The 18285-nt window shown below is 44.3% G+C and overlaps 2 protein-coding genes across 4 annotated transcripts in view; both read left to right on the top strand.

Moving 5' to 3' along the window:
- Positions 1-66: 66 nt before the first annotated feature.
- LOC131126545 (uncharacterized) lies at positions 67-6571 on the top strand. 3 transcript variants are annotated; one of them, XM_058069201.1, is made up of 11 exons: positions 67-539; positions 1099-1799; positions 1893-1952; positions 2059-2100; positions 2210-2249; positions 2530-2571; positions 2660-2767; positions 2856-2932; positions 3008-4113; positions 4194-5384; positions 5482-6571. In XM_058069201.1, exons 2-9 carry the CDS (start codon positions 1106-1108, stop codon positions 3208-3210), a joined length of 1266 nt encoding a protein of 421 aa, XP_057925184.1. In that variant the 5' UTR covers positions 67-539; positions 1099-1105; the 3' UTR covers positions 3211-4113; positions 4194-5384; positions 5482-6571. The 3 variants fall into 3 exon arrangements, with proteins under 3 accessions (XP_057925184.1, XP_057925183.1, XP_057925182.1); XM_058069200.1 differs by having other exon boundaries at positions 67-1799; XM_058069199.1 differs by lacking the exons at positions 67-539; positions 1099-1799; positions 1893-1952; ... (3 more) ...; positions 2660-2767; positions 2856-2932 and having other exon boundaries at positions 3217-4113.
- A 309-nt stretch (positions 6572-6880) lies between these two features.
- Positions 6881-18285, top strand: part of LOC131126550 (uncharacterized) — a 71822-nt gene continuing 60417 nt past the window's right edge. The window contains exon 1 of the mRNA XM_058069208.1: positions 6881-7075. The gene's annotated coding sequence lies outside the window, so the exon portion shown is untranslated. The remainder of the gene's footprint in view (positions 7076-18285) is intronic.

Genomic DNA, 18285 nt, shown 5'->3' with positions numbered 1-18285 from the left:
GCAATTCAAAGTGCTTTACAAGAAGCATAAAAATACATTAAAATCATACATTTATATCCTGGTGCTTTTATAGAAAAGCAGGCACTAACTTACTACTCACAATAACCCACCTGATGTAATTTTTTATTATTATTAATTTAAATTATTAATTATATAAATAAATATATAATATATCAATAAATCTTATCAAGAGTGACAACAAACCTTATGTACAAAGAAAACAACAAAATATTTTCTCCCCGTCGGGGAATTGAACCCCGGTCTTCCGCGCGGCGCGGCCGGCGGGGATAGTTCAGCTGAAACGAGCTAAACTTTCCCCATTCATTTCCAATGAGAGCGAAAGGCCACTATGAATGTAATATACTTTTGTCCGGGGGTGGCGCTGTGGCGTTCATCCCCACTATGGATGTAATATACATTTGTCCATGAGTGGCGCTGTGGTTGCTTCTGCTCCACCCACCACATCCATCCTGAACTTCAGGTAACACAGCACAATTGCTTTTTCCGAGCGAGCGACGAGACGACGCGACAAAAGCACGGTAAAACTACAGTAAAAAAAATATATTGTCTTTTGCATTTCAGGCTACAGAAAAATATTTTGTCTTTGAACTGTTCTGTTTAGATATTTAGTCTTTGAACTGTTCTGTATAGTGTTTAAATTGCTTTCATGTTTCTCTACGTGGGTTTGTGGCGCTATTGTTCGCTATTTTCCGACCCCGTATACCTATTATATGCATTAGCGACAATTATTTGGACAAATATAACGATAGCTCATAAGACTTGTGTTTTTTTTGTAAGTACAATGTTATAGTTGTTCATGGATAAGTACATATCTGTTAAATTAAACTCTTATGAGCTATTGTAAAGTGAACAAAGAAAGTCAACAAACAAACATGACTGTAGTTGTTGCGATACCATTTAAGTATGGATGATAGTTTATAGACATTGCTTTAGTCTGTAAATGTTCTTGGAAAAGCTCATATATGACAACAATACATATATTTCATACATGTTGCTATCACATACTGTAACCTGTACTTGTATTCATGGTTTTGGATAATAATACATTATATTATTTCATTATTTCTGTCACTGTAGAGAAAAAATGAAGAGATTGTTTTTCCCCGGGCGAATCAGTGTGGTCTTCCGCAAGGGCCCACTGGGATTCCTGCTGCAGGATCCCACCGAGGAGGCCAGGCAAATTAAGGACAACCCGTCAAGGAGGGACAAGTCTCCTGTTGCACAGCAGGAGGTTGTAAGGCAAAACGCCCTTGCAGTGGTCCGTCAGAGAGGGGGAGATGCTTCAGACCAAACTGAAGTACTGGGCGAGTACATCCTGCAGTTTGGGAAGTACAAGGGGATGTCCTTCCGCTGGCTCCTGGAGAATGACATGGGATACACTGTGTATCTCATCCAAAGCCACCAGAGAGAGGAGGCTGCAGGAGTGCTGGTGGTTGACGGGCATAGCAAGGACAGCCTTCTGTCATTCCTTCGATATGCCCTCAGCTTCAAGGAAATTAATACTCTTCTTGAGTATGAGTCCCTAAAAACATCTGTGCCCGCCCCAGCAGCAGAGGATGACCAGCTGGTTGGATTTGGTGCACGCGCCAGTAACACCTGGAGGGAGATTTGGGAGAGCAGGGATGATGGTTATGCAGCCTTCATCTTAAGAAGAAAGTGCGCGACGGGTACAAAAATGCACAAACTGCAACAGTACCTGCAGAAGCAGCAACAGCAGCCCTCCACCTCTTTTACCATCGCCTCCACCTGTTCCACCACAACCTTTGCTGAGAGCACGGGTGAGTGTTTTTAAAGTTATACTGCATTGCATATGTATGCATTGGACCGTTTATTACTGTTGAATAACTATATTACCACTCTTTTCTTTATAGCTAAGGACGAAGACGAAGAGCTGGAGAAAGCCATGCTCAGCATCTCTCCAGCTATACTCAGTATGTGCAGTTTATGGATATGTACATGTTAGGCTCTTTTACTTTCCTAGCCTTGTCTATGTGTTTTGTATAAAGTAAATCACTCAAGTTTCTATGTGTTTTGCAGGTGGATCTGCTCCACCAACATTAGAGCTGCTACGGTTTTCAGGTCCAGGGCGAAGTTCTTAAATAACGACCGACCTCAAAGGGCATTTTGTGATTGCATGTGTTCTCGTCACGTTCTACTTTTGTTCCTTTCATGTGTGTTCTACCTACAGTCCAAGTGACTGAATATGAATTGATACAGCCTACGAGAGGGTAAGTATAATTTGAATACATTCTTTTGAATGGATGAAATGGTGAATGATGTTTGTTCACTAACGCCGGAAGCATGTGTTTGCAGTGAGCCATTCTGCTTCTCCTGCTCTAGTTAAAGTTAGACTAGACCATCACAAAAAAGGTCTATATAATTCTTTAAAAAGCCAAACCAAGTAGTTGAAGTAGCAAATGGCAGTTTGTTGTGAGTGACTCTACTAATACCCCTGAAACGCCAATATTTCAATCAATCAGTCTTTCATCACGTTTTCTCCGGTTTTAGACACAGAACATGCTCCGACTGGCCCAGATGCACCAGACGATGGTAAAGGCTTTAAGTGATGTTTGACCATTTCAATCCAAACTGATTTACACTCACGGTAAAATGCACCACCGCCTCTTTCCTTGTGTAGCACCAGCTGTGCTGCCTCCAAAGATTCCAGTGCCTTTCCCACGGGAGTTGATGTTTCTGCTACCAGAGAAAACAAAGACCAAAGACGAGACCCCACAGCCTGCCCCAGGTGAGTGATTAATCTTTCTATGTGACTGACTGCACCTGATATTAATATAATATTAACACAGTGTACATGTAATTTGGTTTCATTTTAGAAACTGCATGTGCTCCTGGGAGCCCGTAGCCTCCACTCTATCTGCATCAGAGCCACAGTCTGCACAGCGACCCCACAGTAAGTAACACAGCAGTATAGTGTCACATTAAACAGGGTGTCAAAATTGACATGTGCATGTCTGTTTCCAACTAGACCAACCACCAGTCCCACCTACGGCAGTCCCACCTACGCCTCCACCTCAACAATTTCTGTCATTTGACCAGGAGGTCAATAAGTGGAACTGCACACACCAGCAGAAAATATGGATGAAGTTGGAACTGGAGTCCATGGGTCTGTGGCCAGGCTCCCGCCCTGTCAACAACCTTCTCCCTGTGGCGCTTACCTCCCCAGCCTGAGCTGATTGACAGTATTTATGATCTGCCGTCCCCAAAGTATTTTCATCTTCATCCCTTTTTCGTCTGGAAGCCGGAAAATGACTACTTGATGGGGCGGCTAAAAAACAACTACACCCTGCCATGCTCTGGTGACTGTTCTCAGCCACGTGTTGTCTCTGCCGGAGTCGGGAGACCGCGAGTGATTGTGGGCCTCACTGGACAATACTACCTGCTCTCATCCAGGCTGTGCTGTAAGAGCTGCAATAAGAGGTGGTATTCCGACAACCCGCTCTGGCTGGAAAAGCTTCCCAAGAGGTTTACCAATCTGTTGCCAGCGTTACTGACTTACAAGAAGGCCATCTGTAAGTCAGTACTGGATGAGTTGAGACGGACTGGAAAATCACCCACAGACATGGCAAATCAGGTCAACGAGATGTTGCATCTCAAGTATGAGCGTGCCAACATGGCCTATCTCCTGTGCTGCCAGAATGTCATGGATGGAGAGGCAGGAACTTATGGCGGCCAAAAGACCATCACTCAGTTCCTTCGGCAGGAGCGAAAACCGGAGCCTTTTGGGGGCTACAGTGATGCTGATGGCTGGAACGGGGTCTCTGTGTCTGCCCACTACCTCACCGACTGCTTGCTGCATGAGTTCCGGAACCAGAAGGACACCATTCAGCGGATGCTGCAGGGTACCTTTGGACAGGCCCTCCGCTCAGACCACACCCGGAAAGTGGCCAAGAAAGTCACCTTTTCATCTGGTGTCATGTCGTCATACGCTGTGATGAATGAGAACTGGATGATCCTGTCCTGGGTCATGGTGCAGTCTGAGACGGACAAAACCCTGCGGCCGATGTATGAGGGTCTCTCAAACCGCTACAACAGGGCTGGCATTGAGAAAGCCCAGTTTCAGTGGGTTGACAGGTGAGACTTCATCACTTTAACCAGAAATGTTTAATCAGAAATTAACTCTATTAAGTGTCATTATTTCATATGTTTCTCAGAGATTGCTGGCACCGTACAGGGTTGCAGAGTCTTCGGCGGAGGAACACCTCAACTGGGATGCATGGCAAACAACTGACGCAATTGTTACTGAGGCCACATCTGGGAGCCTGTTGAATACATGTGCATCAAGAACCTCTTATAACAACAGTATCGTCATCAAGCTGGACTTGTTCCACTGTATGCGACGGCTTCTTCGTGAGTGTGCCTCAGAACATCACCCGTTATACGGCACCTTCGCACAGTTCCTGTCGGCTGCCTTCTCTGTGGTGGACCAGGAAGACCTGCAGAGGCTCCAGGATGCATACGTCTTCTGTGGCATCCAGCCTGCAAATCCCACCAAGCAGCATATTCGTGAGCACTGCAGGATAAAGATTCCTCCGCCCGGACGCTTATTCAGAGAGTGGAAGGGGTGTTGAAGCACTTTCACCTGACCACAGATCCGAATGGCATCCCTCTTTATAAGCCCTCCATGCTAAAGAGATGGAGGATCCAACGAGTCCACATTCTGCGCGGTTGCCTCAGTGATCCTGAGGTGGAAGGGGGCATACTGTACCGCCGTGGAGGAACGATACAGTTAAACCACGTGCCAGGTGAGCGTGCAGCAGTCCCCGTCTGGATCAGAGGCACGTCGCAGCAGGAGGGCTACCACTTTCACCAGGCCAAATGGGTGACCGGCACGCAGGTCTCCCCAGAGCTGTTCCAGGCCCAGGCCATGACAGGAGTGTGTCGCTGGAACTATCAGCGTCTGCTGGACCTGAAACTGCCAGGCGTTTCTCTCCCGCCTGTTTTCGACCCTGCACTGATATGCTCCCTGAATGCTGTTTCCAGACGGGTCTTTGGCGAAGAAAAGTACCCTGCTCTTCGTCTGGCAGCTGAAGACACCGGGGAGAGGTTTGGCCTGGAGTACAGGGAGCCAGAGTGTTGTCCGGTCCCTTTAGACTGGGACAAACATAAAACCAAGAAGGACCCCGGCCACGCCACAAGTGCTCCTTCTCCAGGCATCCTGTCTGATCAGGGAGCAGACCCAGTGCAGCCTTCCTCCACACCTCCCACCAGGCTTTTCAGCTTTGTTCCCCACTCTGTTCACCCTCTTCAAACTGCTACTGCGACTACGTCTAGTCATGTGGCCCCTATCCCAGCATCTGACTTGGACAATGAAGCTTCTGTTACTGAGCTTCAGCCACAGCCAGGTAAAAATTATCTAATCATGTGCCCCCTTGTTCTAATAGTGTTGCATCTTGTTTGAACCAAATAACAAATGTGTATCTCTTGGTTTTCTTTGCCTAGAGCCCACAAGAAGATTGCCCATCCAATGTTCTCCGACTGCTGCCCGCACTGGACCAGTGAAGACTGGAGGGAGAGTATTTGTGTTGGACCACAAGCGCTGGCCGTCTCCAATGAAGTCGGCAATTGACGAGCTCCTTAATAAACACCGCGGGCATGAGGACATGATCAAGCTTGTGGTTCGGGAGTATGGCACTCTTGTCCACAAGTCCAGCAAAGACCCCAACAGCATGCTGCATCCAACATCAAAATTGCATATTTCCAAATACATAAAACACAACAGTAAATTTCTCAATACATCATCTTCACTAAATACCAGCCCAGAGAAGCTGCAACATACACAGCAGCTTTGTCAGTTGCTCAGCACTACCTCTGCTGTGCCTGTCGTGACACTGCCTGCAGCTATGGTCATTCCACCATCACCACCACCACCACCACCTGCTCATAGCCCATTGAAGCAGGAGCAACCACCTCCCGTGTCAAAAAAAACTCAAACAAAAACATGTCTGTGCTGTGGCCAACCAAAATCAAAATATCAAGGGGATGGGACATCAATACATGACTTTTATCAGCGGGGCCCTGTCAGATACTTTTATTGCTCCACAAAAGTGTTCCAAAAATATAGTGTAGAAGGTCTGACAAACCCCAAAATGCCGTTTCAAGAGTTCAGTCAAACAGATTTCTTCCAGCGAGAGCTCGATGATACAAGAAAGAGGGTGGAGGAAAAACAGCAGAAGAAGAGGAAGAGGGAGGAATCTCCTCCACCCCCTGTCCGAAAGTGCCGGTTCTGCAGGATACAGCTAAAGCAGGGTCCGAACAGCCCCCACATCCACACTGGCTTTCCAGGGCAAGCAGGGAAATACATCTACTGCCCTGCCAAAGTCTTCTCTATCTATAGAGAGCACGGGATGGAAAGAGAGATGAGCTGGAGGGAGTTCCAGGCCTCTCCTTTTTATGAAAAGGAGAAACAACGACACCAAAATAAATGAACATTTTTTTATTATTATTCAGAGCTTGTTATTAGTATTCATTTTTTTTTTATCTCTGAGAGTGTTTTTAAGTGTGGCATGGCAACCTGATAAATAAATATTCTTTGTTACATTTCATTGATTTTGTGTTTTATTTCAAACACTGGTATCAATATAAGCCTGATATGAATAGTTTGTAATCATATAGGGATTAATTGGAAAAAAATGATATTGCGGAGAAGAAAATGGTGACTTGACTGATGCTTAGACGGGATTCGAACCTATGACTTCATTTCTCCGAAGTCTCTCTGCTTGTCTGACGTCTATCTCGCATCCTGATTGGCTGGCAGCAAATGTCAACAACACCCGCGCGCCCTCCGCGCGACAGGCGGAGATACTGTCCACTATACTAACGAGGACTGCTGCTGCGATGATGTGTTGTCGATTGGCCAAAGGGGAATTCAGAACAGGCTCGTGGCCCATGACCGTTTTTATGGTAGCTGGAGACTTTAACCACTGAAATCCATCCCGCTTATCCTCATCAACGGACTGTATTCCCCACCCGTTACCAGCATGGGGACATTCCAACCCAAGATGAGAACACACTGGACCAGGGACACAGCAACATAGTAGGTGGCACAGACACAGCTTCACATCGCCCCCACTTTTAGACACGACTGAAAAAAGACTCTCTTGCTTGGTGCTAACATAATGACCACTAGCATGTTAGCATTTAAGCTAATTTACTCATGTTTAAAGGCAAATACACCCATGGCATGATGTAGGGAGGTTATAGGACAACGTGGCACTTTCTAAACTTGAGGCCCTCTTGCTAGGTGCTAGCATGTAGCTGTTAGCATGTTAGCATTTAAGCTAATTTACTCATGCCTAAAGGCTACTAAGCACATGTCAAGATGTGGGGAAGTTATAGGACAACCTTGGTATTTTCTAAACTTGAGGGCCTCTTGCTAGGTGCTAGCATGATGACTGTTAGCATGTTAGCATTTTACCTAATTTACTCATGTCTAAAGGAAAATACACACATGGCATGATTTGGGGACACTGTAGGACTGCCCCAAACTTTTCAGGACCTGAGGCTGTTTTGCTAGGTGTTAGCATGGTAGCCGTTAGCATGTGAGCATTTTTGCTAATTTTCTAAAGTTTAAAGGCAAATACACACTTGGCATGATGTGGGGACACTGTAGGACTGCCCCAAACTTTTCAGGACCTGAGGCTGTTTTGCGATTGCCCCAAACTTTTCAGGATCTGAGGCTGTTTTGCTACGTGTTAACATGGTAGCCGTTAGCATGTTAGCATTTAAGCTAATTTACTCATGTCTAAAGGATAATACACACATGGCATGATTTAGGGAGGTTACAGGACAACCCAGGCACTTTCTTAACTTGAGGCTCTCTTGCTAGGTGCTAGCATGATGGCTGTTAGCATGTTAGCATTTAAGCTAATTTACTCATGTCTACAGGCAAATAGACACATAGCATGATCTAGGGAGGTTATAGGACAACCTTAGCACTTTCTAAACTTGAGACCCTCTTGCTAGGTGCTAGCATGGTAGCCGTTAGCATGTTAGCATTTAAGCTAATTTACTCTTGTCAAAAGGCAAATACACACATGGCATGATGTAGGGAGGTTATAGGACAACCTTGGCACTTTCTAAACTTGAGGCTCTCTTGCTAGGTGGTAGCCGCTAGCATGTTAGCATTTAAGCTAATTTACTCATGTCTACGGGCAAATAGACACATGGCATGATGTAGGGAGGTTATCGGACAACCTTGGCACTTTCTAAACTTGAGGCCCTCTTGCTAGGTGCTAACATGGTAGCCGTTAGCATGTTAGCATTTAAGCTAATTTACTCATGTCTACAGGCAAATAGACACATGGCATGATGTAGGGAGGTTATAGGACAACCTTGGCACTTTCAAAACTTGAGGCTCTCTTGCTAGGTGTTAGCATGGTAGCCGTTAGCATGTTAGCATTTAAGCTAATTTAGTCATGTCTACAGGCAAATAGACACACATCATGATCTAGGGAGGTTATAGGACAACCTTGGCACTTTCTAAACTTGAGGCCCTCTTGCTAGGTGTTAGCATGGTAGCCGTTAGCATGTTAGCATTTAAGCTAATTTACTCATGTCTAAAGGCAAATACACACATGGTATATTGTGCGGACACTATAAAACTGCCTCAAACTTTTCGGCACCCGAGGCTGTCTTGCTAGGTGCTAGCATGTTAGCTGTTAGCATGTTAGCATTGAAGCTAATTTGCTCACGTCTAAAGGCAACTACACACATGTCATGATGTGGGGACACTGTGGGACTTCATTAAGACTTTTGGGACTTGAAGTTATGATGCTAGGTGCTAGCATGGTAGCCGTTAGCATGTTAGCATTAAAGCTAATTTACTCATGACTAAAGGCAAATACACACATGGCATGATGTAGGGAGGTTATAGGACAACCTTGGCAGTTTCTAAACTTGAGGCCCTCTTGCTAGGTGCTAGCATGATGATTGTTAGCATGTTAGCATTTATGCTAATTTACTCATGTCTAAAGGCAAATACACACGTGGCATGATGTGGGGACACTATGGGACTGCCCCAAACTTTTCGGGACCTGAGGCTGTCTTGCTAGGAGCTAGTATGGTAGCTGTTAGCATATTAGCTAATTTAATCACGTTTAAAGGCAAATACACACTTGGCATGATGTGGGGACACTGTAGGATTGCCCCAAACTTTTCGGGACCTGAGGCTGTTTTGCTAGGTGTTAACATGGTAGCCGTTAGCACGTTAGCATTTAAGGTAATTTACTCATGTCTAAAGGCAAATACACGCATGGCATGATGTAGGGAGGTTATAGGACAACCTTGGCACTTTCTGAACTTGAGGCTCTCTTGCTAGGTGCTAGCCTGGTAGCCGTTAGCATGTTAGCATTTGAGCTAATTTACTCATGTCTAAAGGCAAATACACACATGGCATGATGTAGGGAGGTTATAGGACAACCTTGGCACTTTTTAATCAGAATCAGAATCAGAATCAGAAAAGGTTTATTGCCATGTATGATCAAACACATACTAGGAATTTGTTTTGGTGTAGTAGGTGCATACACATCTATTAAAAAAGAATGAGGATACAAAATATGAAATACAAAATATGAAAATACAAAATATACAGAATAACAGTGTAAATATATGTACACAGTCTGTTTTTGTTTGTTATTCCGGAAGTGCAGTCTGATTGTTTTTCCTAAGAGTCCAAACTGAGCGTTAATGTAACGTATACAATGAAAGTGTCAAAGTGTCAAAGTGGCAGGATGAGGCAGAGGTGGGGTGTGAAGAGTGTCAGGTGGGGTTCCGTGCCTTGTTGATGAGGCTGACAGCAGACGGGAAGAAACTGTTCTTGTGGCGTGAGGTTTTGGTCCTGATGGACCGCAGCCTCCTGCCAGAGGGGAGCGTCTCGAAGAGTCTATGTCCGGGGTGAGAGGGATCGGCCACAATCCTTTCTGCACGCCTCAGGGTCCTGGAGGCGTACAGATCCTGGAGGGATGGGAGATTGCAGCCAATCACCTTCTCTGCAGACCGAATGACACGCTGCAGCCTGCCTTTGTCCTTAGCAGTGGCAGCAGCGTACCAGATGGTGATGGAGGAGGTGAGGATGGACTCAATGATGGAGGTGTAGAAGTGCACCATCATTGTCTTTGGCAGGCTGAATTTCTTCAGCTGCCGTAGGAAGTACATCCTCTGCTGAGCCTTCTTGATGAGGGAGCTGATGTTCGTCTCCCACTTGAGGTCCTGGGAGATGATGGTACCCAGGAAGCGGGAGGACTCCACAATGTCAATTATGGAGTCACAGAGGGTGATGGGGACAGGAGAGGCTGATTTCTTCCTGTTGTCCACAACCATCTCCACTGTTTTTAGGGCGTTGAGCTCCAGGTTGTTCAGGTTGCACCAAGTCGCCAGATGGTCAACCTCCCACCTGTAGGCGGACTCGTCAACTTGAGGCCCTCTTGCTAGGTGCTAGCATGTAGCTGTTAGCATGTTAGCATTTTATCTAATTTACTCATGTCTAAAGGCAAATACACACATGGCATGATGTAGGGAGGTTATAGGACAACCTTGGTACTTTCTAAACTTGAGGGCCTCTTGCTAGGTGCTAGCATGATGACTGTTAGCATGTTAGCATTTTATCTAATTTACTCATGTCAAAAGGCAAATACACACATGGCATGATGTAGGGAGGTTAAAGGACAACCTTGGCACTTTCTGAACTTGGGGCTCTCTTGCTAGGTGCTAGCATGATAACTGTTAGCATGTTAGCATTTAAGCTAATTTACTCATGTTTAAAGGCAAATACACTAATGGCATGATGCAAGGAGGTTATAAGACAACCTTGGCAGTTTGTAAACTTCAGGCCTTCTTGGTAGGTGCTAGCAGGGTAGCCGTTAGCATGTTAGCATTTAAGCTAATCTACTCATGTCTAAAGGATAATACACACATGGCATGATTTCGGGAGGTTACAGGACAACCCAGGCACTTTCTTAACTTGAGGCTCTATTGCTAGGTGCGAGCATGATGACTGTTAGCATGTTAGCATTTAAGCTAATTTACTCATGTCAAAAGGCAAATACACACATGGCATGATGTAGGGAGGTTATAGGACAACCTTAGCACTTTCTAAACTTGAGACCCTCTTGCTAGGTGCTAGCACGGTAGCCGTTAGCATGTTAGCATTTAAGCTAATTTACTCATGTCAAAAGGCAAATACACACATGGCATGATGTAGGGAGGTTATAGGACAACCTTGGCACTTTCTAAACTTGAGGCTCTCTTGCTAGGTGCTAGCATGGTAGCCGTTAGCATGTTAGCATTTAAGCTAATTTACTCATGTCTAAAGGCAAATACACACATGGTATGTTGTGCGGACACTATAAGACAACCTCAAACTTTTCGGCACCCGAGGCTGTCTTGCTAGGTGCTAGCATGTTAGCCGTTAGCATGTTAGCATTTTTGCTAATTTACTAATGTGTAAAGACAACTACATGGCATGATGTGGGGACACTGTGGGACTGCCTTGAGACGTTTGGGACTTGAAGCTGTCCTTTTAGGTGCTAGCATGTTGACAGTTAGCATGTTGGCATTTTAGCTAATTTACTCATGACTAAAGGCCAATGCACACATGGCATGATGTGGGGACACTATGGGACTGCCTCAACCTTTTTGGTACTTGAGGCTGTCTTGCTAGGTGCTAGCATGCCAGTTGCTAGCATGTTAGCATTCACGCTAATTTACTGACGTCTAAAGGCAAATACACACATGGCATGATGCAGGGAGGTTATAGGACAACCTTGGCAGTTTCTAAACTTGAGGCCCTCTTGCTAGGTGCTAGCATTTAAGCTAATTTAATCATGTGTAAAGCTAATTTAATCACGTGTAAAGGCAAATTCACACATGGTATGATGTAGGGAAGTTATAGGACAACCTTGGCACTTTCTAAACCTTAGGCTTTCTTGCTAGGTGATATCATGATGGCTGTTAGCATGTTAGCATTGAAGCTAATTTGCTCATGTCTAAAGGCAACTACACACATGTCATGATGTGGGGACACTGTGGGACTTCATTAAGACTTTTGGGACTTGAAGTTATGATGCTAGGTGCTAGCATGATAACTGTTAGCATGTTAGCATTTAAGCTAATTTACTCATGTTTAAAGGCAAATACACTAATGGCATGATGCAAGGAGTTTATAAGACAACCTTGGCAGTTTGTAAACTTCAGGCCTTCTTGCTAGGTGCTAGCAGGGTAGCCGTTAGCATTTTAGCATTTAAGCTAATTTACTCATGTCTACAAGCAAATCACACATGGCATGATGTAGGGATGTTATAGGACAACCTTGGCACTTTCTAAACTTGAGGCCCTCTTGCTAGGTGCTAGCATGGTAGCATTTAAGCTAATTTACTCATGTCTAAAGGCAAATATACACATGGCATGATGCAGGGAGGTTATAGGACAACCTTGGCAGTTTCTAAACTTGAGGCCCTCTTGCTAGGTGCTAGCATGATGACTGTTAGCATGTTAGCATTTATGCTAATTTACTCATGTCTAAAGGCAAATACACACGTGGCATGATGTGGGGACACTATGGGACTGCCACAAACTTTTCGGGACATGAGGCTGTCTTGCTAGGAGCTAGCATGGTAGCCGTTAGCGCGTTATTATTTAAGCTAATTTACTCATGTCTAAAGGTAAATACACACATGGCATGATGTAGGGAGGTTATAGGACAACCTTGGCACTTTCTAAACTTGAGGCTCTCTTGCTAGGTGCCAGCATGATGACTGAGGCTGTTTTGCTAGGTGTTAGCATGGTAGCCATTAGCATGTTAGCATTTAAGCTAATTTACTCATGTCTAAAGGCAAATACACACATGGCATGATGTAGGGAGGTTATAAGACAACCTTAGCACTATCTAAACTTCAGGCCCTCTTGCTAGGTGCTAGCATGGAAACCGTTAGCATGTTAGCATTTAAGCTAATTTACTCATGTCAAAAGGCAAATAGACACATGGCATGATGTAGGGAGGTTATAGGACAACCTTGGCACTTTCTAAACTTGAGGCTCTCTTGCTAGGTGCTAGCATGGTAGCCGTTAGCATGTTAGCATTTGAGCTAATTTAGTCATGTCTACAGGCAAATAGACACATAGCATGATCTAGGGAGGTTATAGGACAACCTTGGCACTTTCTAACCTTGAGGCCCTCTTGCTAGGTGTTAGCATGGTAGCCGTTAGCATGTTAGCATTTAAGCTAATTTACTCATGTCTAAAGGCAAATACACACGTGGCATGATGTACGGACACTATAAGACTGCCTCAAACTTTTCGGCACCCGAGGCTGTCTTGCTAGGTGCTAGCATGGTAGCCGTTAGCACGTTATTTAAGCTAATTTACTCATGTCTAAAGGCAAATACACACATGGCATGATGTAGGGAGGTTATAGGACAACCTTGGCACTTTCTAAACTTGAGGCTCTCTTGCTAGGTGCCAGCATGATGACTGTTAGCATGTTAGCATTTAAGCTAATTTACTCATGTTTAAGGGCAAATACACCCATGACATGATGCAGGGAGGTTATAGGACAACCTTGGCAGTTTCTAAACTTGAGGCCCTCTTGCTAGGTGCTAGCATGTAGCTGTTAGCATGTTAGCATTTAAGCTAATTTACTCATGCCTAAAGGCTACTAAGCACATGTCAAGATGTGGGGAGGTTATAGGACAACCTTGGTACTTTCTAAACTTGAGGGCCTCTTGCTAGCTGCTAGCATGATGACTGTTAGCATGTTAGCATTTACCTAATTTACTCATGTCTAAAGGAAATAACACACATGGCATGATTTGGGGACACTGTAGGACTGCCCCAAACTTTTCAGGACCTGAGGCTGTTTTGCTAGGTGTTAGCATGGTAGCCGTTAGCATGGTAGCATTTTTGCTAATTTTCTAAAGTTTAAAGGCAAATACACACTTGGCATGATGTGGGGACATTGTAGGACTGCCCCAAACATTTCAGGACATGCGGCTGTTTTGCGACTGCCCCAAACTTTTTAGGACCTGAGGCTGTTTTGCTAGGTGTTAGCATGGTAGCCGTTAGCATGTTAGCATTTAAGCTAATTTACTCATGTCTAAAGGCAAATACACACATGGCATGATGTAGGGAGGTTATAGGACAACCTTGGCACTTTCTGAACTTGAGGCTCTCTTGCTAGGTGTTAGCATGAAAACTGTTAGCATGTTAGCATTTAAGCTAATGTACTCATGTTTAAAGGCAAATACACTAATGGCATGATGCAAGGAGTTTATAAGACAACCTTGGCAGTTTGTAAACTTCAGGCCTTCTTGCTAGGTGCTAGCAGGGTAGCCGTTAGCATGTTAGCATTTAAGCTAATTTACTCATGTCTACAGGCAAATGGACACATAGCATGATCTAGGGAGGTTATAGGACAACCTTAGCACTTTCTAAACTTGAGACCCTCTTGCTAGGTGCTAGCATGGTAGCCGTTAGCATGTTAGCATTTAAGCTAATTTACTCATGTCAAAAGGCAAATACACACATGGCATGATGTAGGGAGGTTATAGGACAACCTTGGCACTTTCTAAACTTGAGGCTCTCTTGCTAGGTGGTAGCCGTTAGCATGTTAGCATTTAAGCTAATTTACTCATGTCTAAAGGCAAATACACAAATGCATGATGTGGGGACACTATGGGACTGCCTCAACCTTTTTGGTACTTGAGGCTGTCTTGCTAGGTGCTAGCATACTAGTTGCTAGCATGTTAGCATTCACGCTAATTTACTGAAGTCTTAAGGCAAATACACACATGGCATAATGCAGGGAGGTTATAGGACAACCTTGGCAGTTTCTAAACTTGAGGCCCTCTTGCTAGGTGCTAGCATTTAAGCTAATTTAATCATGTGTAAAGCTAATTTAATCATGTGTAAAGGCAAATACACACATGGTATGATGTAGGGAAGCTATAGGACAACCTTGGCACTTTCTAAACCTTAGGCTTTCTTGCTAGGTGATATCATGATGGCTGTTAGCATGTTAGCATTGAAGCTAATTTGCTCATGTCTAAAGGCAACTACACACATGTCATGATGTGGGGACACTGTGGGACTTCATTAACACTTTTGGGACTTGAAGTTATGATGCTAGGTGCTAGCATGGTAGCCGTTATCATGTTAGCATTAAAGCTAATTTACTCATGACTAAAGGCAAATACACACATGGCATGATGTAGGGATGTTATAGGACAACCTTGGCACTTTCTAAACTTGAGGCCCTCTTGCTAGGTGCTAGCATGATAGCATTTAAGCTAATTTACTCATGTCTAAAGGCAAATATACACATGGCATGATGCAGGCAGGTTATAGGACAAACTTGGCAGTTTCTAAACTTGAGGCCCTCTTGCTAGGTGCTAGCATGATGACTGTTAGCATGTTAGCATTTATGCTAATTTACTCATGTCTAAAGGCAAATACACACGTGGCATGATGTGGGGAAACTATGGGACTGCCCCAAACTTTTCGGGACCTGAGGCTGTCTTGCTAGGAGCTAGCATGGTAGCCGTTAGAATGTTAGCATTTAAGCTAATTTACTCATGTTTAAAGGCAAATACACCCATGGCATGATGTAGGGAGGTTATAGGACAACCTTGGCACTTTCTAAACTTGAGGCCCTCTTGCTAGGTGCTAGCATGTAGCTGTTAGCATGTTTGCATTTAAGCTAATTTACTCATGCCTAAAGGCTACTAAGCACATGTCATGATGTGGGGAGGTTATAGGACAACCTTGGTAATTTCTAAACTTGAGGGCCTCTTGCTAGGTGCTAGCATGATGACTGTTAGCATGTTAGCATTTTATCTAATTTACTCATGTCTAAAGGAAAATACACACATGGCATGATGTGGGGACACTGTAGGACTGCCCCAAACTTTTCAGGACCTGAGGCTGTTTTGCTAGGTGTTAGCATGGTAGCCGTTAGCATGGTAGCTAATTTAATCACGTTTAAAGGCAAATACACACTTGGCATGATGTGTGTATTTGTGTAGGATTGCCCCAAACTTTTCAGGACCTGAGGCTGTTTTGCTAGGTGTTAGCATGGTAGCCGTTAGCATGTTAGCATTTAAGCTAATTTACTCATGTCTAAAGGCAAATACACACATGGCATGATGTAGGGAGGTTATAGGACAACCTTGGCACTTTCTGAACTTGAGGCTCTCTTGCTAGGTGCGAGCCTGGTAGCCGTTAGCATGTTAGCATTTGAGCTAATTTACTCATGTCTAAAGGCAAATACACACATGGCATGATGTAGGGAGGTTATAGGACAACCTTGGCACTTTCTAAACTTGAGGCTCTCTTGCTAGGTGCTAGCATGATGACTGTTAGCATGTTAGCATTTAAGCTAATTTACTCATGTTTAAAGGCAAATACACCCATGGCATGATGCAGGGAGGTTATAGGACAACCTTGGTACTTTGTAAACTTGAGGCCCTCTTGCTAGGTGCTAGCATGATGACTGTTAGCATGTTAGCATTTATGCTAATTTACTCATGTCTAAAGGCAAATACACACGTGGCATGATGTGGGGACACTATGGGACTGCCACAAACTTTTCGGGACATGAGGCTGTCTTGCTTGGAGCTAGCATGGTAGCCGTTAGCATGTTAGCATTTAAGCTAATTTACCCATGTCTAAAGGCAAATACACACATGGCATTATGTAGGGAGGTTATAGGACAACCTTGGCACTTTCTAAACTTGAGGCTCTCTTGCTAGGTGCTAGCATGGTAGCCGTTAGTATGTTAGCATTTAAGCTAATTTACTCATGTCTAAAGGCAAATACACACATGGCATGATGTAGGGAGGTTATAGGACAACCTTGGCACTTTCTAAACTTGAGGCTCTCTTGCTAGGTGCTAGCATGGTAGCCGTTAGCATGTTAGCATTTGAGCTAATTTAGTCATGTCTACAGGCAAATAGACACATAGCATGATCTAGGGAGGTTATAGGACAACCTTGGCACTTTCTAACCTTGAGGCCCTCTTGCTAGGTGTTAGCATGGTAGCCGTTAGCATGTTAGCATTTAAGCTAATTTACTCATGTCTAATGGCAAATACACACATGGTATATTGTGCGGACACTATAAGACTGCCTCAAACTTTTCGGCACCCGAGGCTGTCTTGCTAGGTGCTAGCATGTTAGCCGTTAGCATGTTAGCATTTATGCTAATTTACTCATGTCTAAAGGCAAATACACACGTGGCATGATGTGGGGAAACTATGGGACTGCCCCAAACTTTTCGGGACCTGAGGCTGTCTTGCTAGGAGCTAGCATGGTAGCCGTTAGAATGTTAGCATTTAAGCTAATTTACTCATGTTTAAAGGCAAATACACCCATGGCATGATGTAGGGAGGTTATAGGACAACCTTGGCACTTTCTAAACTTGAGGCTCTCTTGCTAGGTGCTAGCATGGTAGCCGTTAGCATGTTAGCATTTGAGCTAATTTAGTCATGTCTACAGGCAAATAGACACATAGCATGATCTAGGGAGGTTATAGGACAACCTTGGCACTTTCTAACCTTGAGGCCCTCTTGCTAGGTGTTAGCATGGTAGCCGTTAGCATGTTAGCATTTAAGCTAATTTACTCATGTCTAATGGCAAATACACACATGGTATATTGTGCGGACACTATAAGACTGCCTCAAACTTTTCGGCACCCGAGGCTGTCTTGCTAGGTGCTAGCATGTTAGCCGTTAGCATGTTAGCATTTATGCTAATTTACTCATGTCTAAAGGCAAATACACACGTGGCATGATGTGGGGAAACTATGGGACTGCCCCAAACTTTTCGGGACCTGAGGCTGTCTTGCTAGGAGCTAGCATGGTAGCCGTTAGAATGTTAGCATTTAAGCTAATTTACTCATGTTTAAAGGCAAATACACCCATGGCATGATGTAGGGAGGTTATAGGACAACCTTGGCACTTTCTAAACTTGAGGCCCTCTTGCTAGGTGCTAGCATGTAGCTGTTAGCATGTTTGCATTTAAGCTAATTTACTCATGCCTAAAGGCTACTAAGCACATGTCATGATGTGGGGAGGTTATAGGACAACCTTGGTAGTTTCTAAACTTGAGGGCCTCTTGCTAGGTGCTAGCATGATGACTGTTAGCATGTTAGCATTTTATCTAATTTACTCATGTCTAAAGGAAAATACACACATGGCATGATGTGGGGACACTGTAGGACTGCCCCAAACTTTTCAGGACCTGAGGCTGTTTTGCT

Source organism: Doryrhamphus excisus, chromosome 3 (assembly GCF_030265055.1).
Source record: "Doryrhamphus excisus isolate RoL2022-K1 chromosome 3, RoL_Dexc_1.0, whole genome shotgun sequence".
Classification (NCBI taxonomy): Eukaryota; Metazoa; Chordata; class Actinopteri; order Syngnathiformes; family Syngnathidae; genus Doryrhamphus; species Doryrhamphus excisus.
Note: the sequence above shows the minus strand (reverse complement) of the source record. Positions and strands in the feature narration are given on the sequence as shown.